This window comes from Cydia amplana, chromosome 16 (assembly GCF_948474715.1).
Source record: "Cydia amplana chromosome 16, ilCydAmpl1.1, whole genome shotgun sequence".
Classification (NCBI taxonomy): Eukaryota; Metazoa; Arthropoda; class Insecta; order Lepidoptera; family Tortricidae; genus Cydia; species Cydia amplana.
This window is the reverse complement of record NC_086084.1, coordinates 2,370,719-2,396,362: the sequence shown is the minus strand read 5'-3', so window position 1 is coordinate 2,396,362 and position 25,644 is coordinate 2,370,719. Positions and strand designations below refer to the sequence as shown.

Genomic DNA, 25,644 nt, shown 5'->3' with positions numbered 1-25,644 from the left:
TTTACTTAATGGAGACATTCCTTTATTTTTAAAAACAAACAAAACTGCATTCAAAGTATTTTTCTTTTTTTCTTCAATTTGGCTTGTCTAAAAAAATCTTGAGTACTAAATATTAGATTTTATGGATATTTTGTACGACAGACAAGTTTAAGACCTAATGTTTCTTGGAGAAATGTTATCATTAACAGTAACTGTATCGACTAGTAGAATAAAATTGCGTGTTTTTATTTTTTGGAATTTTTAGTCAGTTCGAGTCCCGGGCGAGGCAAGCGAGTTTTAGAAAATCTTTGAATACAGTTTTGTTTCTTTTTAAATATAAAGGAATGTCTCCTTTAAGTAAAATGAGCCAGCTTAAGGATTTAAGGTAGTTTCCCTCCAGGGCCCGACTTATCTTTCCACACTGTATAGTGGCAGAGGGAGTAGCGTTACTATGCTCAGTCTAGAGGATGTCTTGTCTGTAGCCACATTGTACCTACTTTCAACAGATTCCGCTCCCGGCTCGGAGCCGTGGAGTTACTTCGCGATGAGAGACGCTGCCGGCTGGCCGATGCTTATTCTCGCCTTGCAAGCCATAGCATACTTTGTAAGTATCTTAAGACCCGCATTTTATCCATTTTCTAAAAGGAAACCTATAAACTGAAATAGAATAATGAATACTGACTAATACTGAATAGAATCCGACCTTCACCACTGGAGGGTTTCGTCACTTTTTCTTTAATATATGACATCTATTTCAGTTTATAATTTATATATATAGTAGTGTGACTACTTAAAAAACACTAATAATTTGATTTGTTCCCAAAGTTAGGTATAAACTTGTCGAAAGATTGTTAATTCTGCACGTAAACGTAAGAGCTTAACCAATGAAATCGTGCATGTAGGCAAATTCTGTCCGCTTTTCTAAGATCAAGTAGGCCATAGTAAATGTATAGCAATCTTGATGTTAGAAAGCGGACAGACTTTACTTAAAGCGTATGTGACGTTTTCAACCAAAAGGTACCACATTGTCGGTTGTCGATAAGGTTGATTTCAAATTGAAGCTACCTACGTATATGGAAATAGCGCCTTATTGACATTATTGATAACCGACAATAAGTATCAGGGTACGAAAGGATAATTTTCTTGATAATTATCGTGAATTTAATTCCTGATAATTATCGATTTGATATTAACCTCAAATTTAAACCCTGAAATATAAAAAAACGACCCCTTTTTATTTTTCTCTATCAAATAATCCAAAGAAAATAAACATAGCACCATCCATACCTGGGACAATTATTCGATATTTATCGGATAATTATCGCGATAATTATCAAAGACTATAAATTATCTGGTTAATTTCGAACCCTGGTATTAGTACCCTTTTGGTTGATATGATAATTTTATTAATCATATTTTTGTAGGTATTGACGTTGCTGTCAGACAGCGGGTTCCTGGAGCTTGTATACGCGCGTATAGCGGCGCGGGGCGTGCGGCCGCCGCGTCGCTTCGGGGACCCCATGGCGCGCGCGGAGACCGCCTACGTCGAGAAGGCCATACAACTGCGTACGTACCAATACACTTGCTGGACCTGACAGAAATGACAGAATAACAGTGTCTATAAAAAAAAAATCGTTTATTCAGATGAAATAAACCCTAACATACATATTTTTTTCTTCTGCCAAACTGCAGGACAGTTTGTTGGCAGAGGGAACTCCCTTAAAACATAGATGGGTAAAGTAAACTTAGCTAATTAGGCAATTGCCTAATTAATTGTTAACAGTAGGTACATCTTATTGCTTATGGTGGTAACTTTAATTTAATTTTGTCTAATAGAAACATTTTCATTTTAAATTTAAACATTCTAAATGATTTACATTCCCTTATATCATACCATATCATTATTATATATTATATATCTTACGCTAATACTATCAGTTATCCACGCTGACTGACATTTCACCTTATTGCAACGATATAACTACCGGTATAAAGATACACCGTAAAGAGTGTTGCCGTTAGTACGTATCGCCCGAATTAAACGGATTTTTATTGTTTATGGTAAAATTTATGCAGATAAAGCTGGTAAATAAAGAATCTTAATACTTTTTAACGCACAGAACGGTAGAATTGCCAGCCTACTCGATAATGCCGATGCTACTTGGATCGAATGCAATGTGTCGCGGTTAGTACGGATCAGATCATGGTTAAAAACCGGCCAAGTGCGAGTCGGACTCGCGCACGGAGCTGGTTCCGCACCATCAACAAAAAACAAGCAAAAAAAAAACGGTCACCCATCCAAGTACTGACCCCGCCCGACGTTGCTTAACTTCGGTCAAAAATCACGTTTGTTGTATGGGAGCCCCACTTAAATCTTTATTTTATTCTGTTTTTAGTATTTGTTGTTATAGCGGCAACAGAAATACATCATCTGTGAAAATTTCAACTGTCTAGCTATCACGGTTCGTAAGATACAGCCTGGTGACAGACGGACGGATGGACAGCGGAGTCTTAGTAATAGGGTCCCGTTTTTACCCTTTGGGTACGGAACCCTAAAAATAAACATATATGGGGATCAAATCATCAATTGCATATTTAATGATTTCCAAACCACATCACCAAAATAAAGTGTTATATCCCTTTTAATTTAGTCATACTTCATATTGGGCTTCAAGATTATAGCTAACTCTTACAACTTGCAGCTAAACAGCAGATCACCGACTCCATCTTGTGCCACAACGTACAAAAGTTGTACCCGGGATGCTGTAAACGGAAGCCTTTCTTTGCTGTCAAGGGCGTCAGTTTCTCCGTCAAGAAAGGTTAGTATTATCCACATACACGACACAGCTGGGACATCAGTTAGCCGCGACCACGACCAGTGAAGTGTGTCGAAACGTCGGTAAATAAAGGTAATAAAATAAATTCGCGATAGACCCGTCTATAAATGTTAGTTAATATGTGTGAACGCGAAAGTTTTAAATATTATATTTTTTGCAGTACATGTATATTATTATTTTTTGTTCTATAGGTGAATGCTTCGGCCTACTGGGAGTGAACGGTGCGGGCAAAACGACGACGTTCAAAATGCTGACGGGGCTGACGAGCCCAACTGGGGGAGAAATATTTGCTAACGGGCACTACGCCAGCGACCGGAACGCAGTAAGTTTACCATAGATAAGGGACATAGCTGGTCAAATCAAAAAAGTCAGTAAATAAGAACAAAAAAAACTCTACTCATCCTTTTATTTTGGGTGCTAGTAGTAGTGTAAGACAAAGATAGTATGATTCTCTCGGTCTATGTTTGAAATGAGACAGTCCTTTGACAAACTATAATAAAAAAAGCTACGGCTAAAATCAATTAGCGGTTATCATAAATTATAGATTTTGAAATTAGAAACGAATCGAAAGAATGATGTTGAGGAATGAGTATAAATCACACACAGGCAGGCGTGTCTCACTCCGCGATTTCGTCGCTTTGCTACAGGTAGCTAAAAGTACATCCGTTCGGCCCCAATTTTGGGGAAAGCCATAAGCCGCGCGTGGCGCTGTCGCCACCTAGCGGCCATATCTGTGCTGATCGTAACAGACGCGTTTTGTTAGAGAGTGAGTCTTCTGTACTTAGTACTATTATTTATTCTGTGACACAGGTACAATAGTATGGACTTAAAATGGCTGTTATAGTTTCATGTCTTTATGAACCGTGCGCGTGACTTCAGACTTCTCTCCATTGCCGTAATTACTTACTTTTTACCATAATTCTAGAGTTTACAATATAATACAGCCCGTGTACTCATGATGCTTTCCGTCATTTGTATTTCAAAAAGGCAGTTAAACATAAAATCTTTTTTTGTGACATTATTAAATTGTACAACGGGACTTAAACGGGACGGCGTTGTATGCGTGGTCTCGGAGAAGACCATTCGGACAACGACGTCCTCGAAACGTCGGAGGTAAATCTTAAAACTTAGATCAAGATACGCGATTCCCGTTGTACAATTTAATAATGTGTAAAAATCGTGAAAGTTTAAATCAGTGCTATTTTTTGTCCTCAGTACATGCGTACGTTCAGCTACTGCCCGCAGTTCGGTGGCTTGGACGACTTCTTAACCGGCCGCCAGAACCTTGCTCTGCTGCTGACGCTGCGTGGCCTGCGGGAACAAGACGTTGCCACCGTCTCCAACTCTTGGATCGAGGAAGTTGGTACGTGTCTATTGATTAGAGGCTCATTGAGCTGTCAACTTCGCGAACCATAGATGGTAGGATCCTATAGATGTGCTATACGCGTGCGTCCGTGAGGGACAAAACATACGCAATGCGACACTGTGATTGGTCGAATTTATTGTTGCCCAACATAATCCATACTAAATTTACGGTGGGGAATTAAAAAAAGTGAGACAAGGACAAACAATAATAGCGCTTTCGCTGTTACTCCTACTGAAAGATACATAAAACTCAATCGGCAAAAAAATCCACGAGAACGGTTGAGAAATTCTACCTATCTTCGTAATGCCCACCATGCAGAGTTTCCCTATTTTTAATTTGAACCTTTTGTACCTATAGTCGATTAGGGTGACTTTCGTATGAAGCAATGTAACAAAAGAAATGCTACCTTATGTAGTTTTTGAAAGGTTTAAATTAGATTGAAACAGAGTGTACATTGTAATGCACATTGAGCCTTAAGAGGCTATAGAAGAAAACACCTAGCCATACGAAAACATTTTTGCTCGGGCTTAAGGTGACGGTAGAGGTGGGTAAATTTTCAGATTCTGTCAATTTACCCCATTTCACACACAAGCGCACTTCACGCACACTACCTCACTTTACTGGGACAGGTCACTGACCCATCAAGTTTTTTTTAAGATAGCGTTTTGAGTTTAGTGGCCTCCTTTTAGGAAAAGCGTTCCATTGAAAGAAGAAAGAGAAACAATACATTTAATCTTGCTTTCCTTGTCTGTTCATGTCACACGTGACGTATTTAAATTCTAATAATTCATTTGGTTGTTGACAATTTTCTACATTATGGCTTTGTCGAGATACGCGTTTTCTAAAGTTAAACCGAATAAAACCAGATGTCATTAAGTCAGATGTAAAATTTTATTTACTACTCTATACGACTTTTCATAAGGCTCAAAATCAATTAAATGAGAATTTAAATAAATAAAGTTCCGGCAGGGTGCAAAATTTAATTAAGGCGGACAAAATAAAATTTGAAAATATATGGAAACAGTGTTGGCTAATGTACCCCTAATATCTTTACCGATTTACTTTTATGTGGTATATTCGCCTTTTGTTTCACTATTAAATTAATACAATTAAAATAAAAAATATTATACCGGTATTCCACCGGTATTATTTCAGTGCTGAAGCGATTATCTTCGATCGTAGCCTTGATAATGTAGGTGTTGATAGTTACTTACGGCGGTAGGAGCGGCAATGAACCCCGTGCAGAGTAGAACGTGAGGTGCGTTGGGATAAGTGCATATATCTACTTATAATTCTTTGGCTGGTTGGTAACCCTCTATATTTTATTTTTTGTTTTACTGTTATTAGGTTAAGGGAGTTTTAGGGAGTGAAAAAAAAAATGATTTTCGTTTTATGCGCTCGCGTGATTGCCGATGGATTATAATTAGACAAAAGAACTTGTTTTCCACGCATCGAATGTAGATCCCTATGACACTTCCTCCAAGTCTTCTCCAATAATGTTTATACCGTATTTTAATTACCTACCTTAAATGTTACATTTCTAAATATTTTTTTGTGCTATACATACTTCAAAAAAATCGCTAGAGGCCTAGCGGTAAGAGCGTGCGAATTGCAATTCCGGCTCGTACCAATGAGTTTTTCGGAACTTATGTACGAAATATCATTTGATATTTACCAGTCGCTTTTCGGTGAAGGAAAACATCGTGAGAAAACCGGACTAATCCCAATAAGAGCCTAGTTTACCCCCTATGGGTTGGAAGGTCAGATGGCAGTCGCTTTCATAAAAATTAGTGCCCACGCCAATTTATGGGATTAATTGCCAAGCGGACCCCAGGCTTCCATGAGCCGTGTCAAAATGCCGGGACAACGCGAGGAAGATGATGATGATGTGACACATACTTCCAAAAAAATCTACAAATATTTTACGTGACAACTGCTTATAAGTAAATATTATGTAGGTACACTTATAAAGTATAAAGTAGAAAATATCTTATAGGTACATAATATAAAAACCGATCATGTACGAGTAGGATTCACTATGGGTTCCATAGTTACACATTTTTATTGCATATTTTTTGTTTAAGACCAACTCACCTATTATAGGACATAGGTCTTCCATTAATCTTTTGGCGTTGAACTATTTTTTGTATATGTATTTATATAATACAATTCTGAGTTAGGTTATGGTACATTCTTGCTCACCTACTTATAATTATGTATTATATCTGATATGTCACATGATACCAAAAATCGCCGCAAAGTTAAAAGTTCATTTATTTACGTTACTCATCTTCGGATCACCGACTTACTACTTCCTTACTTGACATATGTGTACTAAATTTCAATTGAACTAGTCCAGTAGTTACGGTGAAAATTGGCTTTAACAAAATGGCAGACACACGAGTGATCTTATAAGGGAGATTATTTTCCTTGAGTGAATGGTATGCATTTACCCCAATGCACCTCACGTTCCACGCGGCGCGGCGTAATCTGGCCCCTATTTCACCACGGTGACAGGTACGACAAAAACATCACTGTTATTGACGCCATAGGCATCCATGGACTACAGTTACCGCTAACACTGATTTAAACTTTCACGATTTTTACACACATTATTAAATTGTACAACGGAACCGCAAAACGTTCAAGCGGATAAACAAGACCAAGTGCGGGTAGTTCGAAAAACTCGCGCGGTTAGAAGATGCTGATGTCAACTTAAGCCAGTCTTCTCCGAGACCACGGGGACAACGCCGTCCTCGAAACGTCGGAGGTAAATCTTAAAACTTAGATACGCGATTAAGTCCCGTTGTACAATTTAATAATACAGTTACCGCTTACCATCGGGCGGGCCGTATTCGTGTTTACCACCGTCATTGTACCTATTATTAAAAAAAAACTTTATTATATCGGATAAAACAGACATTTCTCTCGCAAAAAAATCTTGTGACAATTGTCACAAGATTTTTCAAAGAATTTTCGGTAAGTCTTGACAGGAAATGAGTTCTGTGTCGCAATTTCGATACAGTTGCCGTGTTTCTTGTGACAATTGTCATTAGCTTCGCAAAATAAGAATTTTTTAGTGGCAATATAATGGAGTTTATTTATTTATTAAAATGTTGGTGGCAAACAAGCACATCGCCCGTCCGATGGTAAGCGGTTACCGTAGCCTATGGAGGCCTGTGACGTCAGCAACAGTGATGTCGACAACTGTCGCACCTGTCACCGTGGTCGTGGTGAAATAGGGGCCAGTAAGTATCTAATAATCGCAGTGGTCTTAAGTGTCACAGACCCTACTGGCGCTTAAGTCCTTTATGACAATTTCTGCCTATTTTAAATTGTTCAAAAAAAAAAGAAACCGAATAATTATATCGGACTACCGAATTTTCACGAGAATCAGTTGAGAAATGTGATATGCAAAGGAGAAGAATTCGGACATACGAAAGCATTTTTGCCCAAGTTGAAACGGAGACCTTCGCCAACGCTCGGTCAATGATGGTTTAGGTAGAGCTAGCTGCAGAGAAAAGGTACCACCCCTGCATACAATTATCTATCTGGTCGTACCTTTTCTCTGCAGCTGACTGTACACCTATAAAAATGGTTGTCCCTGCTGTAATTTTATACCGGTACCGTACTTTGTATTTCAACCGGTATAGTTTTACCTTCAAAACGAATCGGTATTGATAAATAATAACGGTACCATACCGCTTATACCGTAAAGAAAGCATGATGCAGTCTCTGCTTTGCACAATTATTGTGTGGACAAAATTCTTATAATCACCGAAACATACATACCTACGCACATAATGTCATTGAAATAAAACATTGTTATTTTATAGTAAATTTATATAATACTCGATATATACACATAACAATAGCCAGACCGCAGCGGTATTAGCCTGTAAGCTTCATCTCTTGTCTCCTAATCCGCAAAAACTAGTTAGTACTAAATGCTGGTCTTGCTGTTATTTTATTCTTGAAGATTATGGCTTGTTTCTTGATTATTGAGAACAGCACGTAATCGCACACATATAGACGGAACGAACGGCAACAAAGTAGGTGTAGACACTAAGACTTTCAGGTATTAAACGAATTACGCTTCGTATTAATAGGTAAGTAATATTTAAATGAATATATAATATTCTCTAACGTAAATACAAGATTACAATTGACATCAAATGTCATTGACGTACATTGCAGAAGCTTACAGAAGTCATATACTTTTTTTTAATGACGCAAAATTGATACCAGCATAATGAAAATCAATCCCAATCAGTAAAACGAGTCTTTAAACTTTTTTCATTTTAAGCGGGTTTTGAAGGAACAAGTTACTTAAATTCAATTGTAATCGTATTGTTTTAGGATAGTTTACTGCTGTTTTCGATCGTTACGACCTGTAAATAACAACAAATCAAATTTTAAATAAATTAATTTACCCTATTTTTTGAAATACAATTTATCTACTGGTATACATTTTCGTATGCGTATATGATGAAATGTCTAAATAATGTCAAAAACGAGCTACGACGAAGTACACGTCTGCTTCGATCCAAGGCCAGCGGCCATCTGACTCGAAGAAGAATTTTGAGTGATGTCGTCAATGTATGGAAATTGTACGAAAGTTTACATTTGGGATTGAATTTCTGTGTTGTATTTGTGAGTAAAAATATAAGTAGATAATAATTTGTTAGTTTAGTTATCTAGCTTTCAAAATCACACAACAACTCAATTACTGTTAAAGGCAAAACTGTAATGCGTGTTGCTCAAACGGAACTCCATATTTTGATTTTTGGATACTTTTAGTGTCGATTTGTAGAGAATTACAGCAAATAAAAAATATTATGCCGTGAAGAGCCGGTACACGGCTTCTTCGTGAACAAATTTACGTATAATTTAATGCAGTTATTAAACATTTCTTGAACAAATTGATTGCACAAAGTGAGCTCTAAATCGAAAACGTCATATACCGTCCCCTTAAATGGAAAGTAGTAATTAGAAAGTAGTCGGGTGGATATGTACAACAATGAAATAAAATTACGCTATGTTAGAGAAGGAACCCTAACGATACATGCATTCCCGTTCTCATATACGCTTTTAATATTTTTCTATTTAAAGTTTATTGCACAAAATATATACAACAATGTACAAATGGCGGACTTAATGCCAAATGGCATTCTCTACCAGTCAACCACAGTCAGTCAGTCTTTTGTGTGTTTAATGTTCCACATGAGCACCGTAATATTCGGGCTAGTCTCAATGCGCCATAGTACCCCATGTAGTGTTGTTATCTAAATACTTTTATTTAATTATTACAAGCTTTTAATTAACTAGCAATTTCACTATGTTTGTACGGGTCAAATCTTGCAAGTTAAATTTGACCCAGTAATGACCCACTTCCCGCGGTTTTCAATGAAGCTGAAAATTTGCATACATATTTAGGACGCGTGACAATGCAATATTATGGTACCATCGAGCTGATCTGACGATGGAGACAGGAGGTGGCCATAGGAACACTATGATAAAACAACGCAAAGTAATTGTGTTTAGGATTTTTAGAATTGTATCGACGAGTATTAGTTGCCTGTGGAAAGAAAAGTACAGTCAGCGATAAAAGCTTGTACCAAAAATTAGATTTTAGCTAAAAACTTATTTTTCTCAAAAATGGACGGCAAAGTCGACGTTGCCGGTTAAAAAATAGGTCGCACTCATAAGTGAGAGCGAGAAACAGATATCTCTTTCTCGCTCTCACTTATGGGTGTGACGCTCCAAGGTCGCGGTGCGGTGCGATAGTCTGTTACAGGCTTAATGTTAGTACGGCGACTATTTAGGTGTCTCAAATAGGTTGGCGTATTTTCAGCAGAAAAATATGTACACTTCTTTTTTTTTTTAAAGGCGGCAAGTAAATCTTTTTAATGGTTTTCCTTTTTTATGTGAAAATTAGAACGTTGCTTCCGTAAAATATTTCTATTTCTTGCACCATTTTTGAGAAAAGCACTATATATGACTCGGTTGGAAGGCTACTTGCTGGCTTCGGATTCAATTAAACAGACTCCCAAGGTCGTCCGTTTAAAACGAATCCTCAGCCAGCAAGTAGCTACTTCCGAACCTCGACAATAATGTACTATTGTTGTATGTACAGATCTATCCCGGCACGCCGACAAACGGCTATCGTCGTACAGCGGCGGTTGCGCGCGCCGCCTAGCGGCAGCCGCGGCACTCTGCCAGGCGGTCCGCACCGCTTTACTGGACGAGCCCACCGCCGGCGTGGACCCGCTGGCTAGGAGACGCATGCACCAGGCCCTGCTCAGAGCCAGGAGACACCACGAGCTTATTATCGCCTCCCACAGGTACCCTTAACCTGTCGAATCCCACGATATGACGTCACCCATAAGCGTTCTGGCTCATATATGAGCCACTGGGAGCTGACAGATTCAAATTTATTTAAACGGTGCGAGAACTCGCATACGAGTTTCATTAATGAAATTTGATCGGTCGGCTGACTTGGATGTAACTTCAATAGTGCGCAATGTAATTAAACTCGCATGTGCGTTCGCGCGCCGTCTAAATGAGCCCTTATAGGTCGATTTCAAAAGGAAGGTGGTTCTCAATCCGCTATTTTTATGTATATTCCCTGATTTCGCTGACATCAAAGATGGCTGGGCCTATTTAGAATTGTTATTACGTCAGGATCCAGGATATTGATCCCTTTGTTATTACGTCAGGATCTGATGAATGGATCGTGAGGAAATCGAGGGAATTCTTCAAATATTAGAATAGAATATAATAGAAATTCATGAGCACAAACATACAAAACAGAGAAACATAAAAGGATAAAGTGTCACGAAATGGTCTCACCTCAGCATGTTGCTGGCGACTTCCAGCGCTGATCTTCCGATGAGACCACACCTATAGTGTACGAGGCATTTGCTCTCTATTTGATGAATTGGAACAGACTATTTAGTGCAGTCGGTTTTGTTTTTGTTTAAGATTTTTTTACGTTCATCTACATCTTGATCTTGCTTGATTTTGTTAATCTATAATTTGTTCCGCAGCCTGGACGAGATGGAAGCGCTGTGCCACCGCATCGCCATCATGTCTGGCGGCGAGCTGCGCGCGCTGGGCTCGGCCGCCGCGCTCAAAGCTGAGCACGCGCAGGGGTACTCCGTCGTGTTCAAGCTGAGCCACGCGCAGGACGGTGAGTCACTAGGCTAGTCTGTTCCGCAGCCTGGACGAGATGGAAGCGCTGTGCCACCGCATCGCCATCATGTCTGGCGGCGAGCTGCGCGCGCTGGTCTCGGCCGCCGCGCTTAAAGCTGAACACGCGCAGGGGTACTCCGTCGTGTTCAAGCTGAGCCACGCGCAGGACGGTGAGTCACGAGACTAGTCTGGCGGCCTAGCCAAGGTGACATTCGCTATCGCTTCGCCATCGAATTGTGTCTCTCTATCACTCTTCCATATTAGTGTGAGAGTGACAGTTGCGTTTCGTTCGCTACGGAGCGTTAGCGATTTGCATGTTGTCTACGGGGCCTGTTCCGCAGCCTGGGGCCCTGTTCCGCAGCCTGGGGCCCATTTCTCGAACGATATCGACTCGGGCTATACTAAATTATACTTGGTGAAGCAAATCTTGTCAATAGAAAAAGGCGGCAAATTTGAAATATCGCTGTGGAACTGTTTTGTTTACATTTCATCGTTGTTCGATGTAAATTGCTGCTTTTTTTCGTTTCCTAGGAATACCATACTTCGCCTTTGTACTTCTTACTAATTGTATGTTATTTTTAATATGTCTTTTTGTACAATAAAGAGTTTACTACTACTACTACCATACTTTAGTTTGTTTTACATTGCTACTGACATTTTTCAGTGACGGACGGCGTGTCCAAACTCGACGAGTTCAAGGGCGAGCTGAACACACGGTTCTCATGCGAGCTGCAGGACCAGCACCAGGTATGCTAACACTGTCTACATCTTAGACACTAAGGGCTCATTTAGACGATGCGAGAACACGCATGCGACTTTCATTACATTGCGGGTTTTGATCGGTCGGTTGAATTGGACGTAACCAACAGTCCGCAATGTAACTAAAATCGCATGCAAGTTCGCGCGCCGTCTAAATCAGCCTTAACGGCCTTATTCATAAACGGCTCCTAACTTAATCAGTTGATGATCGTCGTTTGTCCCTATCTATCGGTATGCCATAGAGAGGGACAAACGACGATCATCAGCTGATTAACTTAGCAGACGTTTATGAATAACGCCGAAAAAATACAAACAGTATTTATTTATTACACTAAAATCTTTTTTTCCACACACTACCGCGAAGAACACTAGCTGTAAAAACATTTCAAATATAATTCAAAGTTACGTACAAAAGTTTTAAATCGCGTAGCGATGATTAGGTTTTTTTACGTGTTTGGGTGGCTGCCGTTCCTCATCCTACCAACGGAGCGGCAGCTGACGTCCACGAGGCTTAATAATAACCTCCTAAGGCCCACGGTCCTACCTATAGTACCTATTCAGTTCGATGTAATTTAAACTTTTACGCTTTTGCTTTGTTTCGTTCAATGTTCAAACAACGCAAAATCAACTCTATTTCCTACAGTTTAGGTTCTAATTTCAGTGGCAAATTTTGGATGTTTCATTTGTATGGCTGGGCCTTAGGAGGATAATAACGGGATCCCGTTGTTTCCCATAAAGTTTTAAGTCATAATGTATTGTTTGTCATATTATCATTACTCATAAAACTAAAACCGTTAACATTTCAGGATTTTCGTTAAGTTATCCTATAGATAGGTTAGGTTAGGTTTGTTTTATGGCAATCCTGAAAAGTGACGCGTTTCTGAACTAAATGAATTATGACTAACGAAAATGCGGGTAAGCAACACATTATAGCTTACAACTATTTGGGAAACAATAGAGACCCGGATAATAACACATCGTCCTTAACCACTTTACTCTTGGAGGATACAACTAAACGGAGTAGCCATTAACAGGCTTTCCCCTCTGTCGAAAATAGGCGGCCAACGGTCATACACAATGTATGGACTGACGTTTATCTGACATGGCTATTTTTACGTTACGCATACATTTGACGTCCCCCCCCCCCCCGCAAAAATCGGCAGACTGTTTTGTACAGAAAATTACAGACATGGCGTCTCCGTTTGATTATATCCTCCAAGACTTTACTAGTCATCGCCCAGGATGCGATGACTGACGAAATTTGCGCCTAGCTCCCGATCTACTACATCATACCTGTTGTTTTATTGCAGAGTATGCTGAGCTACCACGTAAAAGACTCGCTCCGCTACAGCGAGCTGTTTTCCCAACTCGAGAACCTTCGAGAACAGTTCCCTTCCATAGTGGAAGACTACACGGTGACGGAAACTACGCTCGAAGAAGTTTTCCTCGCTCTGGCTAAAGAAGCACGCGCTGAGACTGTATAGAGCAGACCTGGTAACACTAACATAATCTCAGGTTAGACTTATATTACTGTTTTTGCTGTAAAGGTGAAGCCGCTTTGCAAGTGTCTAATATAGGCTATGTGTAGGCCAAAGATTTTAATAAAACCACAAAACAGATAAGTACAGAAATCAATGTACATACAAAGTGCGCTCGAGCAACGCACACAGAGACACTGCTCACAGACACGATATCTCGGACCGGTTGGGACCAGTGCGAGCGCGAGTGTCAACCGCTTGAGACACGCGTCTGTGAACTTTTTTGTACAATAATGGAGAAACAAAACAAAAGTTATTATAACTGTTGAGTGGACGGTTGTTTAAATTCAACATTAAACGGTGAATTGTCGTTTTTTAAGCTACCAGTGGTTTCAAAGAGGTAAGTAGGTATCTGCTTGTATTTCGATGGTTCGTTTTAACGTCAAACAGAACAGTTAGGTAGGTAGGTAAGCACCCCGCTCCGGCCACTACTAGATACGAGTGCCACTACCACGATAGTTTTTTGTGCATAAATCATAGTCGACAACCCTAGAGCGACCGCCGAGCGTAGGTATGAAAAGTGAAGTACATACATGTGATTGACTTCTGTACTGTATCTATTTTGTGATAAAACGCAGGGTCACGATCGAGCCCACTCACCGCACAAGACACCACAAGTCTTCTAATGTTCCATGTTATATACAGTGTATTACTAAAAGAAATTAAAAACTAGCTTAAATCTAAAATAGGCCCTTGAGGCATTGTACCAAGGATGTTATAGTTCGTTTTGTTTTTAGCATTAGAAAATAGGTAAACAATCTTGACGTGTCTTTTTATTGAAAAACACTTTTGAAAAATAAGTCACGGCAAATATGTAATAATTATGAATCATATACGATTACTTACATTCTTTTGCTTTCATAAGTAATAGGTACTGCTTTTTATAAAGCGTTTTTCAACTAAAAGACACATCAAGATCGCATAGTCTTTTTCTAATGCAAAAAAAAACGAACTATAAGTACCAGAAAATGCAGTGAAAAAGCGAACTATTCTGGAGAACGTTCGAAGAAGTTTTGCTCGCTGAGACCGTATAGATGGTACTAATATGTTCAGCTGCGTAAGGTTAGACTTTTGCTATGATTGCTGTAAAGATGTAACCTAGCTTTGCAGGTCCTTTGTATGGACCTAACAGTTTAACAAAAGCGTCGATTGAGCCCCGCTTTGCGGGGGTCCTACCTTTATAGCTACAAAAAGTTTTGGAATGGAGGTAAGTGATAGAAAACGCATTTGAAATATCAAAAACTGGATACCTGTTAAGACTGGATACCTCACTCAAGTAAACATTCCTTCACGCCTTCATTTTGAGTGCGGGTCTATTTTAAGACGGCCCTTTTACCGTGTGATATCCTAATCATTATCATTTATTTATTGAACATGATTCATTGTTTCACCGCTTATACAATATCATTTTACGCAAGTAACAAATAAGAACTTCTGTATGATTAATTTATGGCCCAAGATACACTTGTAACTTTTACAAGTAAGTAGGGACGCAGCTATACTACAGAATGAGAGATGAATATCGTTATCTCGTTCTAACAAATAGCTTTGTCCCTACTTACGTAAGTATAACTTACAAGTGTATCTCGGGCCTATGGTTAATACGGGTAAGTGTGGCTGGCCGCCATATTGGGGCCTGTTTACTAATGATTCGTGTTTATTGCGAATTCGTACATTTGCCACAAAATGCAAGTTGCACTTACAGCCACATTTAACAGTATTGAGATATATATGACACCGTAAGATTGTGAACCCGTTATTTTATAATCTAACGTAGGTTAGGTTAGTTTATAATCTCCCTACCGTCAGTTTATAATTTAACTAGCGAGATTATAAACTGACGAGTGTTTACAATTTAACGGTGACATATACATATTTCACAGACAGGTCTAAATATTAGTCAATCCTTGTAGCGCCAGGCGTGGCTCACTCTGCGATTTCGTCGCGTCGCTACAAGTACTTACAAGTACATGCGGCCCACACCAATTTTGGTGTCTAGCCATAGTAGCCGCACCGCTACGGAACGGACGCCTGCCCGCGCTCCACCTAGCGGTCCTATCTGTCGTGATAGGCGCGTTTTGTTAGAGAGTGAATCTTCTGTCTAGGTACAGGCTAGGTACTATTGTATATTCTGTGGTAGCGCTCTACAATAATACAGCCAGAAAATATTATTTTAACTCGTAATTAATTCTTCGTAAATTCCACCACCATGACGATCACCACCGCCATACATCCATGCACCATGACGATTTTTCATGACAACAATATTATTTAAAAAACATACAACCGAATTGATAACCTCCTTCTTTGAGATTTGGAAGTCGGTTAATAATAAAAAAATAAAATAGTCTCCTATCCAATAGTAAATTAAAAAAAACTTAGAAATACTTTAGTATTGTATACTGTTGGCTTGTATATATCGTAATCGGCTTGTTAGTGTGTATTAAGAATGTATAACATTATACAAAAAAAAAACAATAAATCTACCTAGACGAGGTCCGAAATAACTCTGCAATTTGCAATGACAAAGTGTGGAATGTCATCATCAATGTCAAATTTCTACAAAAATACGATGTTTATACACTCTCTCACTTTGTTTTATTCAAATCGGCGCAAAGTTCGCTTAGATGGACTCTACCTACGTTATTTTTTAAACAATATAAAATTTCAGTCTAAATTATAAACAAAATACAAAAAAAAGTTGGATATTTTTACAGATAGATGTAATAATAGGTGCTTTCAGTAATAATAGAACTTGTCATAAAGGTTGTCACTAGTCGTATCTAGTATTTTGTAAGAACTAAATAACGAAAATGTGGCCTTGTTACTTCCGACCGATTTTTGAAATGCCTAGCAGGATTTTTTCTACAACTAGTAACCCTAACATAACTCCTCTCTTTTCTAGCAAAAGGGATATAAACAAGGTGTAGAACCGGTTTAAAATATACCGGTTAAACCACAGATTTGAATATGCCAATGTTATTGGTTTAGCGCCGACGTTTTAGGGCATTTTCGTGGTTAAGTCGTGTTTCAGCAACGTCCAACCGTCACATTCCTGGCAAAATGAAATTTGACATTGACCGTCAGTTTGGTGACGATTGCTAACAGGCCGGTAATGGTACACAGTTAACCTTTTCGACGCCGTGTCAAACACAAAAGCTGTCACGCGGACGCCACGTCACCGAACTGAAATTGAACTTTATGCATATGCACATAGGTATATGTTGCTCTGTGGTCTGTGACCGATTAATCTGTCTGGCGTTGAACCTGCGGTGCGTATATATCGATCACTGGCGTCCAAAAGGTTAAGCGAAAATGCCCTATAACACACCTTAATTTCTTAGGCTTAAGGCGAAATTTATGTACCAACAACGTATTAGGTTCTAAATTAAGATGTATTGTGGTACCCTATAAATATTTTGTCCTTGTTTGTGGCTTAATATTTTATTTAGCACCGAGTAATCTCAATATTATAGCACTTAGATTAAGTATGGGCATTATAGGTTCCCAGGAAACAAAGTATTAAAGCAGCAGAATATATGAAGTATTATGGGATGAATGTGAAATGTACTAATGGGCTATGGAACCTAATTTATAGAGGCTTGTTAACTGTTTGACTGCTGTACATTCCCTTATCATAAACATATACCTTTCTAGGAATACCAGATTCCAATATTCGCATTGCTTGGTTTGTAAACTAAGAAAAATAATTGAATTGCAAATAATAATCCACTATGGTATTCGGGTATGTACCTACAAATGGATCTCTCTTCAACCTAGCGTTTTCCCGGCCTAGCGCCAGGGTCCGCTTTCCTGCTCAGTCCAAATGGATAATAAAAATATATAAGTATTATATTTATAAGCAGAATATAGGCGGGTCCTAAGAAGTGCTCAAGGTAGCTCTCTACATAGCAGCTTAAAACTAATATAATACATTATTAATGTGTAAAGTAGGTATACATATATTTTGAATCCAAAGGGATTTTTAAGACACCTTTACCCTAACAAGTTAGACTCGCCTGCCGTACTTGATACTGCTCTGAAAGAGGGTCACTGTTGTTCTAAAAGGTGTGCAGAAAATGATACGTTTCTGCACTAGAGCATTTTACGTTCCAAGTACATTTTTTTTACGATAAACAATTGCAATTTGTGTTTAAATAGATTTATTATACAATTTCCATTTTGATATTTAACTCCCCGTACCATAATAACGATACTTTTGCCTAAATTGTTAATTGAAAGTACCCTCAAGAAATACTATAAATTATACTTAGTCATGTTTAAAAAAAACACATGCAATTGTGTTCAGCACGCTGCCGTGAGTCGCCCTTATACAAGAACTGACACATTCCTATTGTTTTCAATATGATAGACCCTATTAACTCGTTTATTTATCCGTTGTTTTTAACCCTTTCAATACTACGCGTAAACCTTATGGAAATGCAAGAAGTTTTACCACTAACCCTGCGCGTTTTGGCAGTTAAAGGGTTAAGAAGGAACAATACAATAAAATTATATAAACGATTTTATTTCTAGGCTTTTTCTTCGTATTTTTTATTTAATAGTACTAAGTTTGTCCAAAGGTATAGAAATATAAAAGGCTTTTGTAAGCTTTATTTAAAGGAATGGAATATGATATTCATCATATATTGTGTATATTTGAAATAAGTACCTAATTTAATTTCATTCATTTATTCCTACGTTTATTTATTATCACATTATTATAACTTATAAACCCTTTTACAATATAGAATATTTTCTCCAAACTAGTTTTTTTTATTCGTTTTAGTTTCAGTTTGTAAAGTTCAATTTGATTTAACATTAAACTTATAATCACATTTATTTTAAGTCTTATAACAATTAGGGAATAGAAACCGGTAATAATTGTGTAGAAATTACTGACAAACCCGTAAATTGCCGGTATTTTGTATCGATTGCATTCCTTAATTAGAACCCTTTCATCGAAATCCATTTTGGATATATTTAGATGGATGTGAAGGGGCGGTGCGTCCAGGGGCCCGTTTCTCAAAAGCTTGTAACTTGTAATACAAGCGGATTTCACTTTATGACAGCTTTTGTTAGAAAGAGACTTCCATTTGTATTACAAGTAACAAGCTTTTGAGAAACGGGCCCCAGATATGGAAAATGCCCCGACGGTGCGCCATTCGCGAATCATTTTTCCAAAGTATCCCTCAATGCTCGCATGCAGTTCGTTGTACTGTTGCTGTCTCTAACTTAATACTGGTTTCCGGGAAAAGTCAGAACACCAATACAATAATAGTATTAAAATGTCAAATAATTGAAAAGTAACGCCATTTTGTTCGACGTGGCGCGCGTGCAGTTGCAGTTCGCAAGAGGTTCGCTAATGGCGCAACAGTGGCGCATTCGCTAAATGTGGACGCACCTATTAATCCTATAATATGTACCTATGTACTTACGTTAGCACGATATTACAATATGTAAAAAGACTGCATGTATACACCAACTATTTTGATTTTTTGAATAAACACCTATTGTTGTACTCTAACTTCCTTTGTTTTATTTTCTTAACCAATGCCTTATCTTTTAGGTATATAGAGCAGGGATGTTGCGGATGCCGATTTTTTGACATCCGCGGATGCGGATGCGGATGCGGATTTTTAAAGGCTCACATCCGCGGATGCGGATGCGGATGCGGATGTCAAGATAGTACCATAAAAAACGTCAAATGTTACATTTTAGTAATTTTTATTTCAAAAAACCGGCCAAGTGCGAGTCGGACTCGCGTTCCAAGGGTTCCGTACATTAAGTCCCACTCACGCTTGACTGCTCATTTCTAATAGGTTTTTTTGGTTAATGACTAAATTACCTAGCAGTCTAGCACTTACGCCGATGCTAAGACGTTCCTGTACCGACCTGTTCCACATCCGCATCCGCATTAAATCCGCATCGATTTTATGCGGATGCGGATGCGGATGTTGAAAATAATGCGGAAGTTCCGCGGTTGCGGATGCGGATGCGGATATTCGCAACATCCCTGATATAGAGTACCTACTTTTAGTTCAAACATCTTAGAAAATTTGATAGTCACGTTAGGTACTCGTCAGAAATAAATATTGAAGATATAGACAATTTTATTATACATATCACTGTCTGTTACAAGGAAGCCGAATTGAACCAATTATAGACAAGAACCGAATCAAAAATTGCCAAGAGAAAATGTAATTTAGATTGATCATAATAAAGATTCAAATTAGAATGGAAAGGTAGACCAATTTTTAGACCTAGCTAGAGGATACGAGGGTAGTCCCAGAAGTGACCGACCTGACAAAGAAAACAAAAGAAAATCAAAACTTTTTTTTATTATTTTTCTACATAATCTCCTTTTAGTTCCATGCACTTAGCCCAGCGATGTTCGAGAGCTTCAACACCTTGTTTGTAGTGAGATTTGTCAAGGTCTTCAAAATACCCATCAACCGCAGCCTCCACTTCATCATTGCTGGCAAATCTTTTACCACCAAGCCATTTTTTTAAATTAGGAAACAAAAAATAATCGGAAGGGGCCAAATCAGGCGAATAGGGTGCATGAGGAAGTAATTCGAACTTTAACTCGCGGATTTTGGTCATGGCCTTGGCACACGTGTGTACTGGTGCATTGTCTTGGTGAAACAAAAATTTTTTTTTCGCCAGATGTGGTCGTTTTTGACAGATTTTTTCACTCAATTGATGCAAAAGGTTGGCATAATACTCGCCATTGATAGTCTTTCCTTTCTGAAGATAATCTATGAAGATTATCCCACGGCAATCCCAAAAAACGGAGGCCATGACCTTTCCTGCTGATGGAACTGTTTTAGCCTTCTTTGGGGCCGGTTCTCCTCTTCGAGTCCATTGCTTCGACTGTTCTTTCGTCTCTGGTGTGAAATAATGCACCCACGTTTCATCCATAGTAATATAACGCCGCAAAAACTCCGCTTTATTGTTGTGAAATTTTGCCAAACACTCGGTCGAAATATCTTCGCGATGTATTTTTTGTTCGTCTGTGAGCAATCGCGGCACCCACCTTGCGCACATCTTTTTCATATCCAAATTTTCAGTTAATATGCGATGTACAGCACTTTTTGAAATACCTGCCATGTCTGCTAGCTCGCGTACTTTGAATCGACGGTCATCTAATACCATTTTCTGGATTTTTTTTACAGTTTCTGGCGTAGTCACTTCATTTGGTCGACCACATCGATGTTCATCTTCACAACTAGAGCGACCTCGTTTAAACTCTGCCACCCAATATTTTACTGTTGTAAACGATGGAGCAGACTCCCCCATAGTAGAATCTAGCTCCGTTTTAATACTAGTTGGACTAAAACCTTTCAAATGAAAGTATTGTATCACATAACGATGGCCAATTTTCTCCATGTCGGAAAATTTGTTCACAGCGTTCACTATTGATGGCTATTAAACAAAAGACAAACGACGCTATGTGTTCGAATTTCAAATTTAAACTTTATAAAGAGGTATTCTGTTTTAAAAAAGTATTTACTCAAAATAAAAACCTCTTTAAGTGTGTCAGGTCGGTCACTTCTGGGACCACCCTCGTACCGTGTTGGACGTCGGGTGTTACCCCGGTTTTGTATAGCTACAGTCAGCAGCAAAAGTTGCTAAGCGAGCGAGGTGTTCAAAATTACCTTGACACGATCTTACTCTCTTAAAAATAAACTCGCGTCAAGATCATTTTGAACAGCGGGTCCGCTTAGCAACTTCTGCTGCTGACTGTACAGTATTCGGTTGCCATGAACGGCGAACGTATTAAGAGCCAACAGGAGCTAAGATTTAAATATTTTAGGTAAATATACCCGTCTCGCTAACGGAAGCGGCTCCTAACACTAGTGCGATAAGGACATGGCGAAAAATCCTGCGTAAAAATATCAAAAATCGAGGTTTCGTACTCGACTGTTTCCTCCTCCAAAACTTAACCAATCGTAACCAAATTTGGAAATCTAAATGATTATGACATTATCTGTGTCGGACCGTTTTGATTTTTTGGCTAATTGATATCAGTTTTGAATACCACGCCTCTCATTGCGGCATAGTCAATTAGGCCATTTTGGCCATTTTTGAAGGGCTCTAGCGCCTTAAAAAACAAAAATATCAAAAAAAGCAAAACGGTCCGACACAGATATTGACAATATTAATCTGTGTTGAAAAAAATCATTGCTCTAGCTTCAAAACCCACGGAGGAAACAGTCGAGTACGTTTGTATGGAGAAATGACCACTCCTGTTGGCTCTTAAGTCGTGTTGACAATAGGTATAGGTATGTAATTTATTATTGTCCTAAACGAAAGCTTGACTGCGTCTGATGCCCTCTTGACCTTCTATGCATCACGCATGACAGTCGCGATAACACAGGATAAATACCAAAGAGTTATTCATTGTAGAAGAGGTGTAAAGTGAAAAAAATCGTTTAACTAGAATCAGTTGCACCAAACTGTCTTCGTTAAAGAGTTCGCTTAATTTTATTGTACGGAGAGTTTCATAGTAAACCGCCGCGGCACACCGGCTGACGTTGATCAGCCTGTCAAATACGGATGGTACAACTGGCACTTAGTCTCTGTATAGCCCTGTTAAACGCGTTGAAGACTACAATATTTCTCGAATAGAGCTGTGTTAAGTATAAGAGTCTGTTTGGAAAGAGAAGTGTGGTGGAATTGGGCCTCATACGTTCCGCGACGCATTCAGTTACTACAAAATATGGCGCCGTACAGCGCCATCTCAGCTGTCAACGTTTACGCCTCTTCCACAATAAATAACTCTTTGCCAATACCTACGACACAACAACGGACTCGGTCTCATATCAGTGTCATTCGGGCAGTCGCACTGCCACTGTTTACAGTTAGGTCATTAGATAGCCATTCAAATAATTATCATTAGGTTATTTGTTCTAATATTAGGCAGTACCTATCGGTTCTAGTTGCCATATGAAGAGGATAAAATGGGTGAGTACATTTGTTTTTATTGTTATATTGTGTTTCGTATCCGTGGAGGCTTAGGGGTTTAAATTGGCCAGTGATGTTTTAAATATAGGAGTGCATTTTTAAACCTGTATGATAGTTATACATTACATTAATTAGTTGCTCCTTTGTCATGTTTGTCCTCCGCTTGCTCTTTTAAACATATACAAGGTGTTACACCAACCACTGAAAGCGGGATGGATGGGTACACGTTGTATAGGTCATACTGAGCAACTTTTACTATGGGACCAACCCCGAAATCGTGAAAAAAAAATTGACTCTCCCATACATTTTGGCTGGCTGATATTGATATCTTGTATGGGAGCGTCAATTTTCTTATCGCTATTTCGGGGTTGGTCCCATAGTGATTAAGTTGCTCAGTACCTACCTATAACCTGTACAACGAGTACCCACCCCACTTTCAGTGGCTGATGTAACACGTTGTATATATGTACCTACCTACATAACAAGGGGAATCCCCGATTGTGGCGAGTAGACAAATCTTTGAGCTAAAAACTTTACCTTTTGTTTTTGGAATACGAATACCTAGATATGTGACGTTCTCAATCAAAAGGTACCACTTTTTGTCGCTTACCATAAAGACGAAATATTATGTATCTTCATACAAATAACCTGTCAGAACGTCCTTACCTATATAGCAAAGCGACAATGTAGTACCTTTTGATTGAGGACGTAACATAGATACTCTAAACCCATTGTAATATGTCCTTTTCAAACTAAAGACTATACCCATCTAAAATCCAATCATTTAGAGACTCAGATACAAAATAATACAGAGATCTTTGTGACAGTTAAGAGCTCTATTCGTTATAAAATATTCTAGGTACCTATTCCTTTTCCTTTGTCCCAGTTTTATCTTGGGTCGTGCACTAGGGACTCTTGTGATTTGATCGGCTCGGTTAGGTAATGTGATTTAGATTCCGCGCGTAAGTCTCCCATCTCATCCCAATAATATGGTTAAAACACGATGGTTCAAATTCCAGATCACACAGCAAAAGCGACCTTAATACTGACGCTACTGGTCGCTACAGGCCCTCCAGTATACAGCGACTGCGACATCCACGAGATCGGCGATGACACGCCCTGCGGCGGTCACCTCGTCTGCCACCGCGACCTCAGCGATGCGATCAGCCTCATAGTCCAAATGCCCTGCGTGTACTTATACAACGATTATTCAGAAGAACATATATTACATCAGAACTTCAGTATCTCCGTAGAGGCAACAGATTTCGACTTCAGCACCAATGACTCATCAGTCATAAACGAGCTAAAGGACCATATTAACGCCATCTCGATAACGGACGGTAGAATCAAGAAGTTTCCAGAAACTGTTTTAAATCTGCGACAAGCTACGATAGTTGATCTCTCAAGCAACAATATTGACTCTCTAAATCTAGCGGCATTCGCAAGACCGACTATGATAAACGTGCTTAATATGTCCTATAATAATATAGAACGTTTAGACGCCCAGATAGGCTGGCCTAGCTACTGGCAGTTACCGGTAACTACTATCGATTTTAGCCATAATAATATCCAGGGTGTGCTACAGAACAACATCGCACCATATGTTACATTAAGACATTTGAATTTATCTTACAATTACATAGAATCGTTTAATCAAGACACGTTCAGTAATCTGACAGGATTGTTAACGTTAGACATTTCGAACAACAAGATTATAAAGCTTGACTCTTCTGTTGCTGGTCTAGTAAGTTTACAAGAATTGTATTTAGATCACAACGATCTAGCACATTTAAATAAGGATAACTTTCATAGCCTGTTCGCTTTAAAATATCTTAATATCAGCTCCAATATTTTAAAAAGTATTCATAGCTCTTCTTTCAACTCTTTAAGTTCTTTAACGCAACTGGACTTAAGTAACAACAATATTGAGGCTATATTAAAATCAACGTTTCAAAATAACAGTCTTCTTTATTCACTTGATGTGTCATTTAATAAAATTTCGAAAATAGAGTCGGGAGCCTTTGCAGGCGCGCATATCACAAATCTAAAACTCCATAACAATACTTTAGCAGGCTATTTAGATACTGACGCATTTAATGGTCTATACTTTGAAAAGTTGGACCTCAGTGACGCGGACATAGGGGAGCTGGGGCCCGATCTATTCGGACCTCATCCTTCTTTCCGATCACTGAATTTCAGTAAAAATTTTATCTCCAAAATAAGTAAGACTACATTTAGAAACCTCGACTATTTAGATGAACTAGACCTATCGTTTAACAAGCTACGGAGCATAGATTTTGATACAACAGGTTTAAAGAACTTAAGTCATTTTTATATCAATAATAATGCCATAAAGCAAATCCGAAGGGAAGCTTTCGAACCTCTCACTTCGCTGCAAATAATTGATCTATCTAATAATGCCATCGAAGATATACAAATTCAATCGTTTAACAATTTAAAAATGTTGACTATATTCAATTTAAAAAATAATCCTATCACTGATATCCCACAACAAACGTTTAATGGATTGTCCTCATGTTACGATTTAGATCTCTCGGGATGTAAAATCAAAACCCTTCAGAATGACTCATTCTACGGAATGAGATCATTAAATAAACTCAATATATCACATAGTAACATAAAACTGATAGAGTTTAACGTATTCAATGGTACTGGGGCAATAGAATTTTTAGATTTATCATTCAATCAGATTGAATCATTTTCCATAAATAACACAAATTTAAAATTGCAACAGATACAGCTAACTTCCAATGTTATCACATCTATAAGCAAAATATATTTCCAAAAGCAGCGTAGTGTAACGTTAATTGATATCAGTTATAATAAAATATCATATATTCAACCAGGATCATTTATTGACTGTGAATTTCTTTACACTTTAAATTTAAACAACAATTATTTGGCATTCCTTCAATTTGGCGTATTTGAAGGTATGAGGCGCGTAAGTAGAATTAACTTATCAAATAACAGATTTCACAGA

The 25,644-nt window shown here is 38.5% G+C and overlaps 2 protein-coding genes across 2 annotated transcripts in view; both read left to right on the top strand.

Moving 5' to 3' along the window:
- The window catches only part of LOC134655326 (phospholipid-transporting ATPase ABCA3-like), a 55,767-nt gene extending 42,148 nt beyond the window's left edge, over positions 1–13,619 (top strand). Inside the window, exons 39-48 of the mRNA XM_063510777.1 lie at positions 486–583; positions 1,404–1,545; positions 2,682–2,798; positions 3,008–3,138; positions 4,032–4,179; positions 10,319–10,526; positions 11,232–11,372; positions 11,404–11,546; positions 12,041–12,123; positions 13,446–13,619. Coding sequence (XP_063366847.1) covers positions 486–583; positions 1,404–1,545; positions 2,682–2,798; positions 3,008–3,138; positions 4,032–4,179; positions 10,319–10,526; positions 11,232–11,372; positions 11,404–11,546; positions 12,041–12,123; positions 13,446–13,619 — 1,385 coding nt within the window. The remainder of the gene's footprint in view (positions 1–485; positions 584–1,403; positions 1,546–2,681; positions 2,799–3,007; positions 3,139–4,031; positions 4,180–10,318; positions 10,527–11,231; positions 11,373–11,403; positions 11,547–12,040; positions 12,124–13,445) is intronic.
- An 8,909-nt stretch (positions 13,620–22,528) lies between these two features.
- Positions 22,529–25,644, top strand: part of LOC134655325 (uncharacterized) — a 113,820-nt gene continuing 110,704 nt past the window's right edge. The window contains exons 1-2 of the mRNA XM_063510776.1: positions 22,529–22,643; positions 23,663–24,404. Of these exons, the coding sequence (XP_063366846.1) occupies positions 22,640–22,643; positions 23,663–24,404 (746 nt within the window). The 5' untranslated portion in view covers positions 22,529–22,639. The remainder of the gene's footprint in view (positions 22,644–23,662; positions 24,405–25,644) is intronic.